Source organism: Felis catus, chromosome X (genome assembly GCF_018350175.1).
Source record: "Felis catus isolate Fca126 chromosome X, F.catus_Fca126_mat1.0, whole genome shotgun sequence".
NCBI lineage: Eukaryota > Metazoa > Chordata > Mammalia > Carnivora > Felidae > Felis > Felis catus.
The window spans coordinates 41,010,594-41,033,359 of NC_058386.1; the positions used below are offsets into that span (position 1 = coordinate 41,010,594).

At 42.0% G+C, this 22,766-nt stretch overlaps 1 protein-coding gene across 1 annotated transcript in view; it reads left to right on the forward strand.

Annotated features, from left to right (window-relative positions):
- The first annotated feature begins 2,448 nt into the window (after positions 1 to 2,448).
- Positions 2,449 to 22,766, forward strand: part of RP2 (RP2 activator of ARL3 GTPase) — a 50,729-nt gene continuing 30,411 nt past the window's right edge. Inside the window, exon 1 of the mRNA XM_004000440.6 lies at positions 2,449 to 2,777. Coding sequence (XP_004000489.3) covers positions 2,676 to 2,777 — 102 coding nt within the window. The 5' untranslated portion in view covers positions 2,449 to 2,675. The remainder of the gene's footprint in view (positions 2,778 to 22,766) is intronic.

The window sequence follows — 22,766 nt, forward strand, 5'->3', positions numbered from 1 at the left end:
TATTTTTTTAATTTTGTTTTTTGTATTTTAGAGAGAGCGGGGGGGGGGGGGGAAGAGAGAGAGAGAGAGAGAGAGAGAGAGAGAGAGAGAGAGAGAGAGAGAGACTCTTAAGCAGGCTCCACGCTCAGCACAGAACCAACATGGGGCTCAATCCCACGACCCTGGGATCATGACCTGAACTGAAATCAAGAGTTGGATGCTCAACCAACTGAGTCACCCAGGCACCCCGGTGGGATGGAATTTAACAGAAAGGGGACTTTATCTTCACTTTTGCTTAGGATCCCAAAGATTACTGTTGGATATAGATTTTTAAAAAAATTTTTTTAGTGTTTATTTATTTTCGAGAGAGACAGAGACAGAATGCGAGTGGGTTAGGGGCAGAGAGAGAGGGAGACACAGAATCCAAAGCAGGCTCCAGGCTCCGAGCTGTCAGCACCAGAGCCCAACACGGGGCTCAAATTCACGAACCATGAGATCATGACCTGAGCCGAAGTCAGATGCTCAACCAACTGAGCCACCCAGGCGCCCCTGGATATAGATTTTTGTTTTAGGTTTGAGTTTCTTGTTAATGAATACTGCAAAACTATGAGAGTTTTAGGGATCGTTCCTCTAAAATTAGTTTTGTTGGGGCACCTGGGTGGCTCAGTCATTTAAACATCTGACTCTGGCTCAGGTCATGATCCTGCAGTTCGTGAGTTTGAGCCCCCCATCTGGATCCGCACTGACTGTGCAGAGCCTGCTTGGGATTCTCTCTCTCTGCCCCTCCCCGACTTGCACTCTAAATAAATAAATAAATAAATAAATAAATAAATAAATAAATATAAAATTAGTTTTGTTGTTTGTTCATTAAGAGGAACAGCATCACTGTGGGACAGAGCCCCCATAGGCATCAGATGGCCTACACAGATACTTTACTTCTTTATTTCAGATCAGTCAGAAGGGAACACATTCAGGGTACGAGTGAGCTCTGGGTTTTTCTTGTCCCTGCTCAACCACTCTCATTGTGACCACAGATTAGTCCCTTCATCTCTGTGTACCTGTTTCCTCCACTCTACTACACGGTGGTCACAATTTTAACCTTCTATGACTCTAAAATATCTAGGGGTCTTATCCAAAACATCGTCACACAGACCTTTCATCTCAGTCTGAAGAAGAAAAAGTATGTGCTAGGTCAAGACCCTGTTGCCTAAGATCTGGAACTTATATTTGCAGTAATTTCTAATACCTGAGCACATGAACTTTTTCTTCCTGATTGTGCAGTAAAAGACAGGAAGTGAAAAAGGGAACATTCTTAATGCTCAAGTTAAGTCAGAGACCCATTTAGGATACATACTCTAAATGTAAATAAGGGTGGGAAAGTAAAAAGTTAACCAAATTTGAACCTGAACTGATCTGCATTTGCTGTCCCACCAAGATGTCAAAATACTGTACTCAGAGAATTAAAATAACCTTTTTTTCTATTACAGAAGCAATACATGTGTATTGTAGTAAATTTAGCCCAAGGGTAACAAATGTTAATATTTAGTGTGTATATATATATATATATATATATATATATATATATATATATACATAGATTTAATACCTTCAGACAGACCCTATGCCATTTGCTCAAAGCTGTTTATATGGCAATGCTTGTGTCCTTCCCTAGGCTATAAATTCCAGAGGAGAACCCCTTTACTAGGACATCTCGCCCCCGCCTCATCGCACACACACTTCAGACACTGTCTTCGATAAGGAATATATAAAAGGTTGTAAATGCTTCCTTCACTAGCATGCATTCATTCATGCATGCATTCATTTGACAAACATCTTATCGAGCACCTAGCCTGGAGCTGAGCCAGGCCTAGGGAATTCAAAGATACATGCTCTTTGAGATCGGCTCTTTGGTCTCAAGAAATTCACATTTCTAATAGAGAATACACAAACAATTATTTTATTAAGTACTTGTGCAATTTTAGAGTGATATGCAGAAGTATTAAGAAAACACAGAAGAGAGGGCAAAGGGGGGTGTGGCTGGGGGAAGTTTCCGGAAGGGGCGACGCTGGCCAGACGGTGTGGCGCGGGTGTGATGAGGGGAAAATTAACGAATTTCAGGGCCCCTTCCTGTGTCAGCCGCAGTTCCTGCTCCCTCGCCACTTGCATCATAAAACTGAAGCTTAATGTTCAACTAGGGATCCCTCCCGCGCCTAGAACTTGGAAACTGAGAACCAAGGGCAAAAATACGGCGGAGCCAGCACTCCCAGCGGCTAGAGAGCCCCAGGGAGTCCTCGGAGGGGCGGGGCCGGGCTGGGGGCGGGGTCGGCCTTGCGTGCGCCAGAGCCGGCCGGGCCCGCCACTGGGGGCCGGCGCAGGAGCGGGGCGCGGATTGGTTGTATGGGTCCGTCGACCTCTCTTCATAGGCCGCGCAGGGCCGCTCGCGGGGCTTTGATTGGCTCACGGGGCGCCGAGTGGTCATTGGCTGCGATGGGTCGTCTGGGCGACTAGGAGGAAAAAGAGAAGGGGTGTTGGGCCTGGCGGGCTAACCCGGATTGGGGACAGCTGGCGGTTCCGCGGGGCGGTGTCCAGAGAGCTGCGGGGCCCGGGAGCCCGGGGTCCACGCCACACTCCCAGGAGGTGCCCGAACCAGCGGGCCGGCGAGGAGTAGCGGCCAGCGAGACCCGCAAGCCGGGACCATGGGCTGCTTCTTCTCGAAGAGGCGGAAGGCTGAGAAGGAGTCGCAGCCCGAGGGCGAGGAGGAGCAGCCGAAGCAGTACAGCTGGGACCAGCGCGAGAAGGTAACCGAAGTCCCTCGGCCATTGGTTTCGGCCGTCCCGAGCCGCTCAGCCGGGGTCCCTGGCGGCCCCGGAGGACTGAGGGGGGCCGACCCAGCGGATGCAGTTCGCGCGCGCGCGTTCTTCTCTCTCTCACGCGAGTAGTTGGAAGTCGGGGGGGGGATGACTTTTGGGGGGGGGAGCGGTGAAATAACAGCGCCGCGGAGGACTGTGAAAGCGCTGGAAGGCGCCTTCGAACTCATTGTCAGAGTCCTGGGGGCTTTCCCTCCGGTCCGAGGGCGGACTGTAGGGAAGGAAGCAGAGCCTCCAATGCCCCTAATCTCAGATCTGTTCATTTCACCCGCTGCGCGGAGCGGGGTTTTGTCCAGTCGTCGAGTTACACGTGGGACCGATTCTCATCTCTTTCGCCGCTCACGTTCGTTCTGTGGCTGTTTTCTCTTTTGTCTGCCCCAGCGGGTAAATCTCTTTAGTGCCTAGTGGTATATTCTGCTGAATTTTCTGTTACCGAGTGGACTGTTGATTTTGCTTTCCCTCCTCCCTCTTCCAGTTCCCCGAAAGGAATAATGAAAAGCGGACCAGTCTTGGAATGTGTGTTAAGACTGTATGGTGAAAATAACCAGCATAAACCGGGCAGTACTTTACTATTGTTTTCAATGAATGAAAACGCCCTTCTTTTTACTTCGGTCTATAAGCCAGAAATGAGAAAGCTTTGAAATGTCCACTGGTGTTGCACAAAACACACTTAGTCATAAATTTCATAATGTTTCCTCTTTCTACATAGTTCTGCATTTGTGCTTAGTAAATTACTTTGATAGACTTCTCAATTATTTTTCTTTTCCAGAAAAAGATTTTTTAATAAGCGTTACGAACAGTTAACTCCTTGCTTAATGCAACTTATCTTTACCCGTGAATACTTTAAAGTTGGTATTCATATTATGATTTCAGAGACCTTCCCGCATGGTTTTCAATCGCCAGAATAATTTATTCATGTAAACTCAGTTCTCCAAGTGTCAGCTTTAAGAAACTGGAAGCTTTTTGCAGAATTTTGAGTCGCAGCTCTCTGTCCCATTTTTCACATCCTTCTTAGATTGCATGGTATACTTATTCTCTTATCTATACTTGATAGTATCATTTTATTGCCTAGGAATGGAAGGTGCTGTGATATCACACACAAATATTGCACCTATGATTTAGGGCACCTGGTTAAGTGTTATGATTTCCTGGTTTCTGAGTTGGAGCCCCACATCGGGCTCTGTTCTGACAGTTCAGAGCCTGGAGCCTGCTTCAGATCCTCTCTCTGTCTCTCTGCCCCTCCCCTGCTCGCACTCTGTCTCTCTCTCCCCAAAATAAATAAACATTAAAAAAATTAAAGTTATTTGGTGGACAGTTTTTTAAAAGATTCATTTCCTCAGTCTTACTATTTCTAACAATGCTCCTTAACCTTGAACTGTCTGCTGTAGAGAAGCTTGTGTGTTTGATTTTTATTTCAGCTTTTTGTTTTGAAGTCATAGGCTAAAACTAAAGTGCTTTTATTTTATTTAGTCATGGTTGCCCTTTTGATTCATTCATTACTTCATAATAAATTGTCTTAAAGTTAACCTTTATTAATATAATGTTCAGGTTAGTTAGAATCTCATGTTAATTATTCTCCTTTTAGATACATGGATGTGTTCTGTGATTTTTTTTTTCTTTTGCTTTTTGGCTAAGTAAGTGCATCAAAAAATACAGTAGTGGACACCAACACCTAAGCTTTCTGCCCCATATGAGCATGTAATAAACCTTCAATTGTAGACACTATTTTGTGATCACAGGGAACATTTTGGGGGAACACTACTAGGTACTGTAGTTGTAGAGGTGGAAGACCTATTACTGGATATGTAAAATGAGCTCATGCCTCTGGATATGTGCATAATAAAAGTTAAAATCTTGATCAAGTCATCTAATCAGAATTTTCTAACTAAATGAGCATTATATTATGAAAACAGTCCAGTTTTAAAATCTGTTGGGGGCACCTGGGTGACTGAGTCCATGAAGCTTCTGACTCGTGGTTTCAGCTCAGGTCATGATCTCATGGTTCATGGGTTCAAGCCCTGCATCAGGCTCTGCACTGATAATACAGAGCCTGCTTGAGATCTGTCTCTCTGCCCCTTCCCTGCTTGCTTGCTTGCTCTCTCTCTCTCTCAGAATAAATAAACATAAAAAAAAATTGTTGGACTTGGGGTGCCTGAGTGGCTCAGTTGGTTGAGCGTCCAACTTCGACTCAGGTCATGATCTCACAGTTCGTGAGTTTGAGCCCTGCATTGGGTTCTCTGCTGTCAGGAGGAACCCACTTCAGATCCTCTGTCCCCCTCTCTCTCTGCACCTCCCCTGCTCATGCTTGCTGTCTGTCTGTCTGTCTGTCTGTCTCTCTCTCTCTCTCTCTCTCTCTCTCTCTCAAAAATAAATAAACATTAAAAAAATCTGTTGGACTGTTCGAGAAAGAGAATTACCAGCTTACATTTTGAGACAGTGGAGGTACCACGTTTCCCAACATTGCTTTTTTCTTTTTGGGATTTTTCTTTTTCTTTTGGAATTATTAGGAGTTCACTCTACGGTGCCTCATTTATGGTAGCCTACTAAATTTTATATGATTTTAAAGATTTTTTTTCTAGTTCCTTATCTCTCGTGAGGCCAGTTTGGGCAAGTGTACAAATGTTCTGGATTAGTCCAATGATACTTTTACTGAGTTTAGCGTGGTCTTGCTTGCTCCTAGAAGACTTTAGTTGTACCTTATAAGGAACAGAATGCAAATACGTCCCAGAGAACATAAGCGAGATAAGTTTTAAAGTTACATCAGACAATTACCATTCAATTATAGATGTAAAAACAAAACGCATTGCCTGAAAAATTTCCTTGCAACGTGGAAAAGTGGTGTCTAAATTTTTCCTTAGGTTGTGTAATCAGAGTATCTTTATTGAGAGGCGCCCTCTGGGTTTTGGGTTTTGACTTGTGTAATTGGGTTGGTCTTAGGGGACTGAAGCTAGGAGAAATTGTCTCAGGATGTTTGGAGACTAGGTGTTGTCATGGCAACTGATTTACTGTAATCAACAGTGTATGAAGCTTATTTTCTATTGCTGCTAACTTTGAAAAAGTAAAAAAGTTACTGTACAATTACTACATTGGCATGAGAAATATTTTCGGGTTGTAACATCAGTTTTTAAATCATTTGGAAAGAGGGGCGCCTGGGTGGCTCAGTCGGTTAGGCGGCCGACTTCAGCTCAGTTCATGATCTCGCTGTCAGCGAGTTCGAGCCCCGCATCGGGCTCTGTGCTGACAGCTCAGAGCCTGGAGCCTGTTTCGGATTCTGTGTCTCCCTCTCTCTGACCCTCCCCTGTTCATGCTCTGTCTCTGTCTCAAAAATAAATAAACGTTAAAAAAATTTTTTTTAAATCATTTGGAAAGAAATGCTTTTACCCTTGTTATCTGTGTGCTGCCTCTTACAGTTAGATAAATTATTCTATATATATATATATACACACACACACACATATATATATATACATATATATGTGTGTGTGTGTGTGTGTGTATATATATATATATATGCACTCCAACACCAAGGAAGACTCAAAATTCTAAGAATTATCCCTGCCCTTAATGAGCAGGCTGGCTTTATTGAGTTAAAATAGGAAATAATTTAAGTATAAACAAAGAAAAGAGGAGTGGTACAGAAAAGAAGTTTTCATTTTCTGGTTATTCATACCAATACTCTCCCTAGATGATAGAAATGAGGATTAGTCCTCTAAACAATGCTGGCCTAAGTATGAAATTTGTGAATTTGAGTATGAGCAACACATCTTGTATCCATTACACTTATCTCATGTTTGGTAGAAATAAAACTAAACAAAAGCCTTCTACCAGGGATTCGAGTAACTGCGTTTTATTTGGTGTCTGTGTCGTGACCTATCCAATAAAGCAGTCAATTTGTGTATTTCAGGTTCTTTGGCTATAAAATGGGACAGTGATAAAGAATTTTTTACTATTTAATAAGGTAAAGCCCTGGCCTGAGGGGTTAGACAACAGTGGTCACCTCTGAGGATAGAACTCACACCAGAGATTGCCAGGGAGGAGGGGGACGGGGGGGGGGGCAGAACCGGTCTTATTATAAAGCAGATCATAATTCCTAGGGTTGTTCATCAGCAGAAGGAATGGCTTTGTGAGGAACTGATGTGCATATTAATCAAAAGATTCAGACAGTGCCTGGATGGCCACCTACTAGAAAGAAGCGTCTGCATTGAGGAGGGGGCTAGATGCTGTTTTTAGCGTTTTAAGTATGAACAGTGCATATTCTAGGTATCCATTGCTGCATACCAAACCACGCTAAAACTTAAGGGCTTAGAACAATGGCAAGTACTTATTTTGTTCACAACTCTGCAATTTGTGTAGGGCTTAGCAAGGTTGACTCTCCCCTCTGTATGGCATCAGATGCAGCAGCTTGACTGAGGACTGGAAGATCTGCTTTCAAATATAGCTTAATAACAGAGCTGGCTGGCAAGTTGATCTGGCTTTCAGCTAGGAGCTCAGCTAGGGCTGAGGGCCAGGGGCCTCTTATAGTTGCGGCTTCCTTGCAGCGTGATGGCTGGGTTCTAAAGGCAAGTGTCCTAAGAGGGACTGGCAGAAGCTGCATGATGTTTTCTTTTCTTTTTTCTTTTCTTTTCTTTTCTTTTCTTTTCTTTTCTTTTCTTTTCTTTTCTTTTCTTTTCTTTTCTTTCTTGACTCTGAATTCTTTTTTTTAATTTGTATTTTCCTTTTTTTTAAAAATATAATTTATTGTCAAGCTGGCTAACATACAGCATGTACAGGGTGCTCTTGGTTTCGGGGGTTGATTCCCATGATTCATCGCTTCCGTACGACACCCAGTGCTCATCCCAACAGGCACCCTCCTCAATGCCCGTCACCCATTTCCCCTCTCTCCCCTGCTGCCCCATCCACCCTCAGTTTGTTCTCTGTATTTAAGAGTCTCTCATGGTTTGTCTCCCTCTCTGTTGGAAACTATTTTTCCCCCTTCCTTTCCCCCTGCATGGCGTTTTCTAACTAGCCTCTTAAGTGATGTAGCATTACTTCTGCCACATTCTGTTCATGTTCAAGGGGAGGGGACCTCTTGGTGGGAGGAGTGTTAAAAGAATTTGTCTACGTGTTTTACAAGACCAGTGCTCTAACCCCTGAGCTATGGAGCCAACCATTGTCTACGTGTTTTAAATCTTTTTTAAAAAAATATTTATTTATATTTGAGAGAAAGAGAGCACGCCCGTGAGCAGGCGAGGAGCAGAGGGAGAGGGAGACAGGATCGAAATGGGCTCTGCCTTGACAGCGGGGAGCTGGATTTGGGGCTCAAACTCATGAACTGTGAGATCATGACCTGAGCCAGAGTTGGATGCTTAACCGACTGAACCTCCCAGCCACCCCCACATGTTTTAAATCTTTTACATGAAGTTGTTGTTACTGCTTTTAAGCGATAACTGGCTTTTTGTTTATTTGTTTTCAAAATAGCTTTATCAGTAATCAGCAAAATTAAAATTAAAATCGCAGCGAGATATCACCTTACACCTGTCAGAATGGCTAAAAGCAGAAACTCCAGAAACACCCAAGTGTTGGCGCAGATGTGGAGAAAAAAGAATCCTCTTGCACTGTTGCTGTTGGTGGGAATGCAAACTGGTGTGGAATACAGTATGGAGGTTCCTCAAAAAGATAAAAAATAGAACTACCCTATGATCCAGTAACCACACTACTTGGTAGTTACCCAAAATATACAAAAACACTAATTTGGAGGGATATATATACCCCTGGGTTTATTGCAGCATTATTTACAATAGCCAAATTACGGAAGCAGCCCAAGTGTCCTTCAGTAGATGAATAGACAAGACGTGGTGTACATATATATCAGCATATTATTCAGCCTACATATATATCAGCATATTATTCAGCCATAAAAAGAATGAAATCTTGCCATTTGCAGCAACATGGATGGAGCTAGAAAGTATAACGCTAAGCGAAATAAGCAAGTCGAAGAAAGACAGATACCATATGATTTCACCCATGTGTGGAATTTGAGAAACAAAACAAATGAACAAAGGAAGAAAACAGAGAGAGACAAGCCAAAAAACAGACTCTTAACTATAAAGAACAAACAGATGGTTATCACAGGGGAGGGGAGTGGGGGTATGGGTGAAATAGGTAAAGGGGATCAAGAATACACTTATCTTGGGCCGCCTGGGTGGTTCAGTCAGTTATACGTCTGACTTTGGCTCAGGTCATGATCTCATGGTTTGTGAGTTCGAGCCCCGCATTGGGCTCTGTGCTGACAGCTCAGAGTCTAGAGCCTGCTTCGGATTCTGTGTCTCCCTCTCTCTCTCTCTCTGCCCCTCCCCTGCTCATGCTCTGTCCCTTTTTCTCTCAAAAATAAATAAACATTTAAAAAAAATTTTTTTTAATTTTTTTTTAAGATATTTTTTTTTTCAACGTTTATTTATTTTTGGGACAGAGAGAGACAGAGCATGAACGGGGGAGGGGCAGAGAGAGAGGGAGACAGAATCGGAAACAGGCTCCAGGCTCTGAGCCATCAGCCCAGAGCCCGACGCGGGCCTTGAACTCACGGACTGCGAGATCGTGACCTGGCTGAAGTCGGACGCTTAACCGACTGCGCCACCCAGGCACCCCTAAAAAAATTTTTAAAGTACACATATCTTGATGAACACTGAGTAATATACGGAGCTGTTGAATCACTATACTGTACTCCTGAAATTAATGTAACACTGTATGTTAACTACACTGGAATTAAAATTTAAAAAAAAATTAAAAATGTGTTTAGTCCTGAAAAGGACTAGTAATAAATGTCTAAATTTTCTAAAATTTTTATAATAAGCACACCTTATTTTTTTTTTTTTTGAGGGAGAGAGAGAGCGTGTGTGTGCGAGAGCACCCATGAGAGAGGGGCAGAGGGAAAGGGAGAAAGAGAATCCTAAGCAGGCTCCAAACCCAGTCCAAGCCCTACATGGAGCTCGATCCCAAGACCATGAGATCATGATCCGAGCCAAAATCAAGAATTGGTCGCTTAACTGACTGAGCCACCCAGGCACCCCAGGCACACCTTATTTCTATAATCAGATATATATGCAATGTATATAAATAGAAATATTAATAAAAATGTGATCTCTGGGACCAAATATATAATTAATGGATACCTTGAAAGACTAATATAGATTTCTACTTGACTATTGATTATAATTCTGTTCAAATCTGTACAAACATAAAACCAGGCATAAATCCCTTATGGTTATACCATTCTAAAATGATAAAATAAAAAAAATTTTAAGCACATGTAAGTATAAAGCTAATTAAATTAAAAAAACAACTTTAATATTAAAAAGTAACTTTAATGAGATAGAATTCATCTACCATACAACTTATTCGAATTGTACAGTTCAATAGTTTTAATAACTTCACAGGGTTATGGTACCATCACTATGATCTAATTCTAGAACACATTCATCTCCCACAAGATATCCATACCTATTAGTAGTTATTCCCACTTCTCCCTGCCCCCCCCCCCCCCCGCCGGACACCACAGTTTTACTTTCTATCTCTATAGATTTGCCAAATAACGCAGTATTTAGTCTTTTGTTACTGGCTTCTTTCATTTAGCATGTTTTTGAGATTCACCCATATTGTAGTATTGTATCAGTACTTTATTCCTTTTTATTGGTGAATAATATTCCACACAATAGATATTCACTTATAAATTTTATTTGTCCAGGGGCGCCTGGGTGGCTCAGTTGGTTGAGCATCCGACTGCGGCTCAGGTCATGATCTCACAGTTTGTGAGTTCGAGCCCCGCATCAGGCTCTGTGCTGACAGCTTGCTCAGAGCCTGCAGCCTGCTTCAGATTCTGTGTCTCCTTCTCTCTCTCTGCCCCTCCCTTGCTCATGCTCTGTCTCTCTGTCTCTCAAAAATAAATAAATGTTAAAAATTTTTAAATAAAATGAAATAAATTTTATTTGTCCAGTTTATGTATCCATTCATCAGCTGATGGACATTTGGGTTGTTTTCACTTTTGGGCCATTACAAATAATGCCGCTGTGAATATTCATGTACAAGTTTTTGTGTGGACATATATTTTTATTTCTCTTGGGGTCATCCCTAGGAGTGGAATTCCTGAGTCATATAGTAACTTCTGTGTTTAACTTTTTGAAGCTCTGCCAAGCTTTTTAAAAGTGTACCATTTTATTTTATTTTTCATGTTTATTTTTGAGAGATAGAGAGACAGAGCACGAGTGAGGGAGGGGCAGAGAGAGAGGGAGACACAGAATCCGAAGCAGGCTCCAGGCTCTGAGCTGTCAGCACAGAGCCAGACATGGGGCTCGAACCCACAAATCATGAGATTGTGACCTGAGCCGAAGTCCGACACTCAACCGACTGAGCCACCCAGGAACCCCGCACCATTTTCTATTTCTACCAGCAGTATATGAAGGTTCTAATGTCTTCACTCACATAAAATTTTGATAAAGAGGAAAAGCGCAAAGAGTGAAAAATGCATGGGACTGGGTTTTTAATTTGCATTCTACACACCAATATACCTCCTTGGTAGAGGCATTTAGCTTTTTCAGCTCTCAATTTCCTAGGATCCCTTTCAGTTGTCTGATTCTTTGAGCATCTCGGGAGAGGAGAGGTAAGCATTGCTAGAAGCATTCAGGCAAATCTGGGTGAACAAAGCCAATGTGATAGGCTGTAAGATTAGATTAGGTGATATGGAAAATTCTTTTCTTTTTTTAATTTTTTTTACTTACTTTGAAAGAGAGAGCGCTGAGAGTATGAATGGGCGAGGGGCAGAGAGAGGGGGAGAGAATCCCAAGCAGGCTCTGCACTGTCAGCACGGAGCCTGATGCGGGGCTCAATCTCACGACCATGAGACCATCACCTGAGCCTTAATCAAGAGTTGGACGCTCAACCAACGGAGCCACCCAGGTGCCCCTTCTCTTTTTCCTTAAAGTTTTTTTTAGGGGCGCCTGGGTGGCGCAGTCGGTTAAGTGTCCGACTTCAGCCAGGTCACGATCTCGCGGTCCGGGAGTTCAAGCCCCGCGTCGGGCTCTGGGCTGACGGCTCAGAGCCTGGAGCCTGTTTCCGATTCTGTGTCTCCCTCTCTCTCTGCCCCTTCCCCGTTCATGCTCTGTCTCTCTCTGTCCCAAAAATAAATAAATGTTGAAAAAAAAATTTAAAGTTGTTTTTATTTATTTCATAATCTCTACACCCCACGTGGGGCTCGAACTTGTGACCCTGAGATCAAGAGCCACATGCTTTTCCAACTGAGCCAGCCAGGCACCCCAGAAAATCCTTTTCAATCCTAAAATTTCATAATTCTATTTTGTGGTTATATGTTTAGCAACATGGTGAGCTAATATAAATATAATGCTTCACCTTTGTCTTCATTGTACTTAAGATCAAAGTACTGGTATTTATTATTTCTATAATTACATGGCACTACCATTTTCATTTAGGAAATAACCTTTCAGCTGTATAGCTATGTAGTCCTGAAATTGATTTAACAATGTTTAAATTTTAAGTAATTTTAGTTTAATTGAAGTGTAATTTACATACAGTAAAATTTACCCTTTTGAAGTGTACAGTTCTGAGTTTTGGCAAATGAATACAGTCATATAACTGATCACTACAATGGAGATATAATACAGTTACATCAACCCCCCAAATTTCCTCATGCTCCTTTGCGGTCAAGTCTGCCCCTAGCCTCTGATCAGTTTTTTATCCCTATAGTTTTGTCTTTTTGAGAATGTCGTATAAATAGAATCCGACAGTAACCTTTTGAGTCTGCCTTCTTTCATTTAGCATGATACATTTATTTTTTTTTATTAAAAATTTTTTTAACGTTTATTTATTTTTGAGACAGAAACAGAGCATGAATGGGGGAGGGGCAGAGAGAGAGAGGGAATTACAGAATCCGAAGCAGGCTCCAGGCTCTGAGCTGTCAGCACAGAGCCCAACGTGGGGCTCGAACTCACGGACCGCGTGATCATGACCTGACCGAAGTTGGACACTTAACCGACGGAGCCACCCAGGCGCCCCAGCATGATACGTTTAAAATTCATCCATGTTGTTGCGTGTATCAGGAGTTCCTTTTTATTGTTGAGTAGTATTCCATTATTTGGGTGTACCATGTTTGTTTATCCATTCCCCAGTCGAGGAACATTTGGGTTGTTTTCAGTTTGGGTAATTATGAATAAATCTATTATAAACATTTGCAGACAGGTTTTTGAGTGAACATAATTTTTCATTTCCTTTGGGTGAATATTTAGGAGTGGGATTACTGACTCATATGGAAATTGTATATTAAACTTCATAAGAAACTGCCAAACTGTTTTTCCAAAGTGGCTGTGCCAGTTTGCATTCTTACGGGCAATGTATGAGAGATCCAGTTGCTATGCCACCAGCACTTGTTATGTTCAGTTTTTCTTTTTTTTTTTTAATCTAATTTTAGCCATTCTAATAGGCATGCATTGGTGTTTCATTGTGGTTTAATTTGCATATCCTTGATGAGTAATGACGTTGAGCATTTTTCCATGTACTTATTTGCTGTCCATGTATTTTTGCTGAAGCGTTTATTAAAATCTTTTGCCCATTTTTTAAAATGTTTGTTTGTTTATTTATTTATTTAGAGGCAGCAAGCATGAGCAGGGGAAGGTCAGAGAGAGAGGGAGACAGAGAATCCCAACCCGTCTCTTCACTGTCAGCACGGACCCCAACTCGGGACTCTATCTCACGAACCGTGAGATCATGACCTGAACTGAAATCAAGAGTTAGATGACCAACCGACTGAGCCACTCAAGCGCCCCTTTGGCCCATTTTTTACAGGATTGTTTTCTTAATTGTGTTGCGAGACTTTTTTTTATATGACTTGGATACGAGTCCCTTGTCATATGGTGTGTTTTACAGATTTTTTTTCCCACAATTAATGATTTGTCTGCTCTTTTTTTTTTTTTAATTTTTTTTCAACGTTTATTTATTTTGGGGACAGAGAGAGACAGAGCATGAACGGGGGAGGGGCAGAGAGAGAGGGAGACACAGAATCAGAAACAGGCTCCAGGCTCTGAGCCATCAGCCCAGAGCCTGACGCGGGGCTCGAACTCACGGACCGCGAGATCGTGACCTGGCTGAAGTCGGACGCTTAACCGACTGTGCCACCCAGGTGCCCCGATTTGTCTGCTCTTAACGGTGTCTTTTGAAGAACAGAAATTTTCTATTTTGGTGAAAGTCCCAGTTTTTAATTTTTTCTTTTACGGATTTGTGTTTTTGGTTTCACATCTAGAAAATGTTTGCCTAACCAGGATTACAAAGATTTTTTTTCCCTCTGTTTTATTCTAGAAGTTGTAGGGTTTTTGGTGTTATAGTTAGGTTCTATGATCTATTTTGAGTTGTTTTATATGGTGCAAGATAAGGGAATTCTTTTACTTTTTTTACATATAGATTTCCAATTGTTCTGGCACCATTTGTTGAAAAGACTATGCTTTATTGAATTGCCTTTGCACCTTTGTCAATGTATACACAAGTCTATTTTTGAACTCTCTATTCTGTTCCATTGGTTTATGCGCCTTGTAAACATTGGTTTCTGTTTGAATCTGGTTAACTATGAAGAAGCAGCCAAGAGAATGTTTTAGGAGCCAGATTGCCTGGGTCTCAGACTCAGCTCAAGCATTTACTAACTGTGTGAATTTGGGTAAGTTATTTAGACTCTCGGTGCCTAAATTTTCTCATCTGTAAAACAGAGATAATAGTACACAACCCTCATAGGGGTTTTTATGAGTTTTGAGTGAATGACCGTAAAGCACTGAGCATGGTGACTTGTTCCTCTACATAGCTTCTTATCCTCCTGAGCCTTATTTTGGACTTCTGTGCAGATGGGCTTTCCACTAAAATTAACAGATTCCGGGGCGCCTGGGGGACTGAGTTGGTTGAGCGTCCGACTCTTGGTGTTGGCTCAGGTCGTGATCTCACAGTTCATGGTTTGGAGCCCCGTGTCGGGCTCCATACCGACAGCACGGGGCCCTCTTGGGATTCTCTCTCCCTCTCTCTGCCCCTCCCCTGCTCATGCTCACTTGCTTGTGCTCTCTCTCTCTAAATAAATAAATAAATAAATAAACTTAAATAAAAATTAAATTAACACATTCCATTATTTCATCTCAGATTATCATTATGGAAATTTAACTGCAGAGATGAATTTTAATGGAAAATTTCATTGCTGCTCAGTAAGAAAAAATGAGATGTTCACTTTTGTTTTCTGTTAGGAAAATAATGCTTAACTTAGTTTAGTAGCTGTATCGGGTGAACTCCAACTGTTGAAATAGTTTCTTTGATTTCAAAAGTGTATCCACTACCTTTTGTGGATTATAGTAAGAAATACAGCCCAAACTACGCTCACTTCATAAGTGGCTCTTGTGAACAGGTAGCTTGAAATATGACGTTTCCATGTTTGTTTTTTTTAGGCACTTTATTTGAAAACTAGTAACTTGCAAAATTCCTGTGGTACTAAGCTTCAGGTTATTTATGATTACTTTTTGTTTTGAAGAACTTCCAAGATTTGTTGAGGAAGTATCCTAAGTTTCTCCTTCGTGGACCATATTGACAATCTGAATAATTTTATACTATACAACTCTTTAGCTAGAGGGTTAGTTTCTCCCCGTAACCATGAGAACTGAGGTATCCAGATAAAGTACTTAGACAAATAGTAAATTACATTTAACTCCTCAGCATTGACATTTGTTATGGACTGAATATCCGTGTCCTTCCAAAATTCATGTGTTGAAGCCCTAACTCCCATTGTGGCTGTGTTTGGAGATGGGGCCTCAAAGGAAGTAATTAAAGGTTAAACGGGATCATAAAGGTAGGGCCCTGATCTGATAGGATTAGGTTCCTTATAAGAAGAGACCTCAGAGAACTTGTTGCGTACTCACTCGGGAAGGCCATGCGAGGATATAGTGAGAAGGCAGACGTTGTCTGCAAGCCAGGGAGAGAGGTCTCACCAGAAACCAACCAACTGTGATGGCACCTTAATCTTGGACTTCCCAGCCTCCAGAACTGTGAGACATAAATTTCTGTTGTTTAAGCCACCTGATCTGTTATTTTGTTATGGCAACCAGTCTCAGTCTCCTCAGGCTGCCATCACAAAATAGCATGGGCTAGGTAGCTTTAAAGAGAAATTTATGTCTTAGATGGTTCTGGAGACTGCAAGTCCAAGATCAAGGTGCCGGCAGATCAAGTGTCTGGTGTCACAGGTCAATATTGCTGGACATGAGTTAAAGCGTCAAAACCAGATTTTATTCAGTAACTACTGGCAGTGGGGGACAGAGCTGAGCTCCTTTCCAATTTGTGCGGAAGTGATTTCAGCGATTTTATTAGGAAAATGAGGGAGCAGGGAGGGCAGGGGCTTCGTAGAGTCAGAGAAGTGAAAATTGCAAAGTTGGTCAGTGTGAATGTGAATAGACGAGCTGTGTTCATTAACTCAGTTATCAAAGTGTGGATTCTGTCCTCCCACAGAGACTGGTAGACAGAGGCCCTATCCTTCCTGACATTTATATTTCAAAGGAGTGGCTGTCAGGTCCTTGAGAAAGAGATTTCTGAATTTTAAGACTTACATACTCACAGCGGTGAGTTCTTTTTAGTACATGCTGTAAGAAAGGGAGGTCAGGGGCCCATTATCAGGTATTGGCTAGAACAAACAGTAAATTTTCCTGGCAGAAACATTTTCCAGGCAGGAATTATAATGGGGGGGGGGTTGAAGGGTCCTTCTAGAGACAGGGCTTTGTGCTGCTAGAAGCCATGCTTGAGTTTGGTCAAGTCTTTTACTCCAGGGATTGGGCCAGAGTTGTAGTGTGCCAGAAGTTTCCCGGTTCTCACTGGTGAGGGCCTGCGTCCTGGCTCCTATTCAGTTACCTTCTTGCTATGTACTCATGGCCTTTCCTCTAGTGTGTACACAAGGAGAGAGGGAGAGAGAGGGAAGATCTTTTCTTTTCCCTTCTTCCTTCCTTCTTTCCTTCTAAGAGCACTAAATCCCATCATGAGGCCCTGCCCTCAGGACCTCCTCTAAACCTAAAGAGCCCAAATCCAAATACCATCACCTTGGGGGTTAGGGCTTCAACAGATGAGTTTTGAGACGACACAGGTATTCAGTCCTCAGTCCATATGGCTTCCTGCACAGACTACGATAGCAGCTCAGTCATTTCAAAGTTAAGAGTGGATGTTGTTTGTGCATTTGCAACAAGTCTTAACTACAACTACTGATATTGTACTAATTATAACTAACGTAGTTGAAATTTCTCCGTTAAATACCGTGCATCTTATGTATCACTTGCGTGCAAAACACATTAGCTAAATTCCTTTAAGTCATAGGTATTAACTGTTCTGTTTTGTTATTTTTATCCAAACACTGGTTTGTTACATACTTAATTCTTAGATAAACGTGCTTGCAAATGTTTGAACTTGCTATCCATATCTCAGACAAAGATAACTTGGCCAGAACCTTGAACCCCAAATTAATTCCCCAGGAAAATACACGCAGAGTGTCACATCAAAGTTTTAAGGAGTTTCTGGTACAGTGAGATAAGCCATAAACCGATAAACTGAAGCTTGAAGATTCCACTTGCCCATTGAACTTGAGGCCTTGGTAGAGCCAGGCCAACTCCTGGGCTCCTTTTCCCATACTCATGGCTTTCTTGCTCTTCTCACTCCCCACTGTGGGAGGTGGATCAGTGCCAAGGTGACAGGCTGAAGAAGACCAGAGAATTGTTTTATACCCTCCTTAAAGCCTAAAGCAGAACTGGCTGAAACCACCCTTGCATGTTCCTTTTTTCCACTTTAAGGCCTGGGCTAGATCCAGATCCTGGTAGCCTGCGCCATGACCACATTCCCATTCCCATTCCCGTCTTCCAAGTGGAAGGTAGCCTCACCTTCCTTTTACCCCAGGTATGGGAGGGAAGAGAATGTAAAAAGGAGAAACCCAGGACTGATATTAGGAGTGCCTCTGCCTGGCTTCGTGTATAATTATCTTCCTACTCAAGTTGGCCAACTTGAACCGTGACCTAACTAAATGCCCCTAAGAACATCATTTTTGTTCTTGATCCTTATCAGGGTCTCTCTTCTTTGGAGATAGACTGGAGAATGGGGTGTGAAGTGTATGATTATCAAACTTAGTTACCCTTCACGTTTGTTTATTAAAGAGAAACCTAGGGGCTGCCTCCCTCAGGTTACACTCCGAGGTAACAAAGATTAAGTAGTTTAAATGGATTCAGCAAGGATGTGTGGAGCGCCTCTGTGGTGCCAGGCACTGTGCTAGGTACGGGGGGGGGGGGGGGGGAAACAAGGGGGAGCAAAACAGATAATCCCTTCCCTCATGGAGCTTATGTCGTAATAGAGGACCAGTAGAATACGGATAATAAATATAATTCACACATAGTGCCTTAAAAGGAAGCTAAGTGCTTCGGAGAAAAATAAAGAAGGGTAAAGAGGTAGTATTGGAGGTAGTGTTTCAGTTTTAAATAGATTGGTTATGGGATTCCAGCCCAAAGATCACTGCACAGGAAGGGACAGAGACTGGTATTTAATGTAATGTAGATACTCCGAAAAGGGAGAGCAGGCTTCTGGTCGAGGAAACTGGAAAGCTTCACAGAAAAAGTCTGACAGGTGGACAAGCAGACCTAGGAGAAGGCTGTCTGGGCAAAGGAGAATCAGAGGACATAGACAAGTCACAGAAAGTGACTGCAGATCTACTGAGGAAAAAAGGTCCCATAGGAGAGCAATAAGAATTAGGAGTAAAATGTAAGTTGTTATTACGTAGTAGTGACTTACATTGAGAGATCTTCCAATATTGAACCATTTTCACGCAACTCGGGATGAATCCAGCTTGGTTGTGGCGCTTCCTCTTTTTATGGGATTGATTTAATTGGCGGTTGTCCCCACCTCCACCACCCCCCCCAATCTATAGGCATGAGTGAAATGAACCTAAATTTTCTTCTTTTGCTGTGTCTTTGTTTTTCTTCTTAGGATCTCACTGGGAAGGCTAGTAGCACGAGTTAGGACTGTTCCTTTGTTTTCTATTGTCTTTTAAGGTTTGCATAAACCTGGGATAAATAAAATCTGAATCTGCTTATAAAACCATCAGGGCCTGGTGTTTTCTTTGTGGGAACACTTAGCTAGCCCACTGCTTCTATTTCTGTAGTAGTAATAGCATTTTATTTAGGCTTTTAACTTCTTCTGGAGTCAGTTGTGATAAGTTATTTTTCAAGAGATGTGTTCATTTCATAGACAAAATTTCTTAAAGCTTGTTGGTATATAGTTGTTGATGCTGTTCTCTTTTTAACCTCTACTTTAGGGTGATATCCCCCTTTTCATTCATACTATTTGTGTTTCGTTTTTATTTCCTTGATCATTCTTTCCAGAAGTTTGCCTATTTTTTTCCTTTTTTTTCCGCCCACCCCCCCAGCAAAACATATTTTTGACTTTGCTGATGTTTTCTATTACATATTTAATACCTCAATCATTAACCTCTGATATTATTTTTTATCTTTTTTTCTCCTACTTTCTGTAAGTTTATTGTGTATTGTCTAATTTCTTAAGGACATTTAACTGCTTAATTTTGAGTGTTTTTATTATAGCTATTTAAGGTTATAGCTTTCTGTCAAAGCACCATTTTTGCTGCATCCCAAATGTGGTGTCTTAACATTTAATTCTGAGTATTTTTAGATTTGATTATGATTTCTTCTTTAACCCATGGTTTATTTAGCAGTATGCTTTTTAAATTTTCAAGTAGGCGTCTATTCATGTTTTCTGCCCAAAGCATGAATAGACACTTCTCTAAAGAAGACATCCAGATGGCCAACAGGCACATGAAAAGATGCTCAACGTCGCTCCTCATCAGGGAAATACAAATCAAAACCACACTCAGATACCACCTCACGCCCGTCAGAGTGGCCAAAATGAACAAATCAGGAGACTATAGGTGCTGGCGAGGATATGGAGAAACGGGAACCCTCTTGCACTGTTGGTGGGAATGCAAACTGGTGCAGCCACTCTGGAAAACAGTGTGGAGGTTCCTCAGAAAATTAAAAATAGACCTACCCTATGACCCAGCAATAGCACTGCTAGGAATTTACCCAAGGGATACAGGAGTGCTGATGCATAGGGCACTTGTACCCCAATGTTTATAGCAGCACTCTCAACAATAGCCAAATTGTGGAAAGAGCCTAAATGTCCATCAACTGATGAATGGATAAAGAAATTGTGGTGTATATACACAATGGAATACTACGTGGCAATGAGAAAGAATGAAATCTGGCCTTTTGTAGCAACATGGATGGAACAGGAGAGTGTTATGCTAAGTGAAATAAGTCATACAGAGAAAGATACCATATGTTTTCACTCTTATGTGGATCCTGAGAAACTGAACAGAAGACCATGGGGGAGGGGAAGAAAAGAAAAAAAGAGAGGGAGGGAGCCAAACCATAAAAGACTCTTAAAAACAGAATAAACTGAGGGTTGATGGGGGGGGGTGGGAGGGAAGAGAGGGTGGGTGATGGGCATTGAGGAGGGCACCTTTTGGGATGAGCACTGGGTGTTGTATGGAAACCAATTTGACAATAAATTTCATATAAAAAAATAAATTTTCAAGTAGGCAAGAATTTTTTTTAATTGTTTTATGTTTATTTCTGAGAGAGAGAGACAGAGCATGAGTGGGGGAGGGGCAGAGAGAGAGAGGAAGACTCAGAATCAGAAGCAGGCTCCAGGCTCTGAGCTGTCAGCACAGAGCCCAACACAGGGCTCGAACTCACAAACTGTGAAGTCATGACCTGAGCTGAAGTCGGTCACTCAACTGACTGAGCCACCCAGGCGCCCCAGTAGGCAAGAATTTTTAAAATTATTTGTTGTTATTAACTTTTTAAGTTTATTTATTTATTTTGAGAGAGCAGAGGAGGGACAGAGAGAGAGGGAGAGGGAGAGAATCCCAAGCAAGCTCCTCACTGTAAGCACAGAGCCCAATGTGGGGCTTGAACCCAGTACTGTGGGATCATGACCTGAGCTGAAGTCAAGAGTCAGATGCTCAACCGACTGAGCCACCCAGGCACCCCTTGTTATTAACTTTTAACTTAATTACATGTTGGTCCCATGTCATAGTCTGTAAGTTATCTATTATTTAAAATTTATTTAGGCTTTATGATCTAGTACATGATTTATTTAAAAAGCGTTCATATGTCCTTAAGAAAACTGTGAGTGTACTGTATTTGTTGGATGCAGAACTCAGGCTTATTCTCATGGTATGGTTCAGATCTTATATATTATTGTTGATTTCATTTTTTTGGTCTGCTTGACTAATCAGTAGTTGAGAGAAGCAGCATTATTGAGGAGGGCACTTGGAATGAGCACTGGGTTGTTGTATGTAAGCAATGAATCATGGGAATCTACTCCCAGAGCCAAGAGCACACTGTATACACTGTATGTTTTACATATAAATTATATTTTATTTTATTTTTTAAAAATTTTAATGTTTTTATTTATTTTTGAGACAGAGAGAGAGCATGAGCAGGGGAGGGGCAGAGAGAGAGGGAGACACAGAATCCTAAGCAGGCTCCAGGCTCTGAGCTGTCAGCACAGAGCCTGACATGGGGCTCAAACTCACAGACTGTGAGATCATGACCTGAGCTTAAGTCAGACGCTTAACCGACTGAGCCACCCAGGCACCCCAATAAATTATATTTTTAAAAAATAAATAAAATAAAAGCCAGGAAACTGAAGGGGAAAAAAGACACTCCTTAGATTTTAATCTGCCAATTATGAGGGTTTGGAGAAGTCCTGGGCAATTGTCATAGTTAGTCCCTACCTATTTTTTTATTATTTATTTTGAGAAGGGAAGAGAGAGGGAGAGAGAGAGAGAGCGTGCGTGAGCGAGAGCGAGTGCCAGCATGCATGAGCCAGGGAGGGGCAGAGGGAGAGGGAGAATCCCAAGCAGGCTCCACACTGTCAGCACAGAGCCTGACTCCCTCAAACCCATGAACTGTGAGATCATGACCTGAGCCAAAATCAAGAGTCAGATGCTTAACTGAGTGAGCCACCCAGGTGCCCCCCACCCCCACCTATTTTTTCCCAGCTCTTCACCAGCACAGGGTTTCTGCCCTGCCCTAAATTCGCTCTGCCCTGCCCTGAAGTCTTGACCAGAGATCTGAGTCCCAGCAAGTGTGGGAGAAATACTGTTGTCTCAAGATTTAGGGGAGGAAGAAGCAAGAGCAGAAACCCTAGAGGTTCCTTTTCTATTTTATCCTCCCACGCTGTACCACAGGGATTTCTCATAGTTTCCCTTTTTCTTGGTGTTTTCCTTACTCAGTCCCTTTGGGGTTGATCTTGGGCAATAGGGGAGCCCCAGAAGCTATGCTAGTTGAGTTTCTTGGTAGAGACCAAACTGGAGTATTGCACCTTGATATACGTGCATCACCTGTAACATCCTAGAAATAGAACTGCTTGAACACTTCTTTCCACATTAAACCTGTGTTGCCTCTATATTTTTTCTTTTCTTTCTCTCTCTCTCTCTCTCTGTTTTTTGTTTGTTTGTTTTGTGTGTGTGTGTATGACACTACCAACATCCAAACACATAAACCAGAGCAGTGTTTTTTCAAACCTAGAGGTGGGATAATAGAAAATATTCGGGGTTTACCACAAAATTAGGGTAAATATTATTTGTGAAGCTTTTACTTCCTCGGTATGTGTACATGCACAAATACTCACAAGTATGTGTGCTGGGCTGTGCTGAAGAATCTACTAATGTGGATTATAGTCGGAAAAGTCGAAAATCACCAACTAGAGAACTAGGCATCATTTTGGACCCGTCCCTCTGCCTTCCCTCCTACAGCCATTGAATTATCAAGTCGGTCGATTCTACTTCCTCAATAGTTCTCAAATGTATCCCGT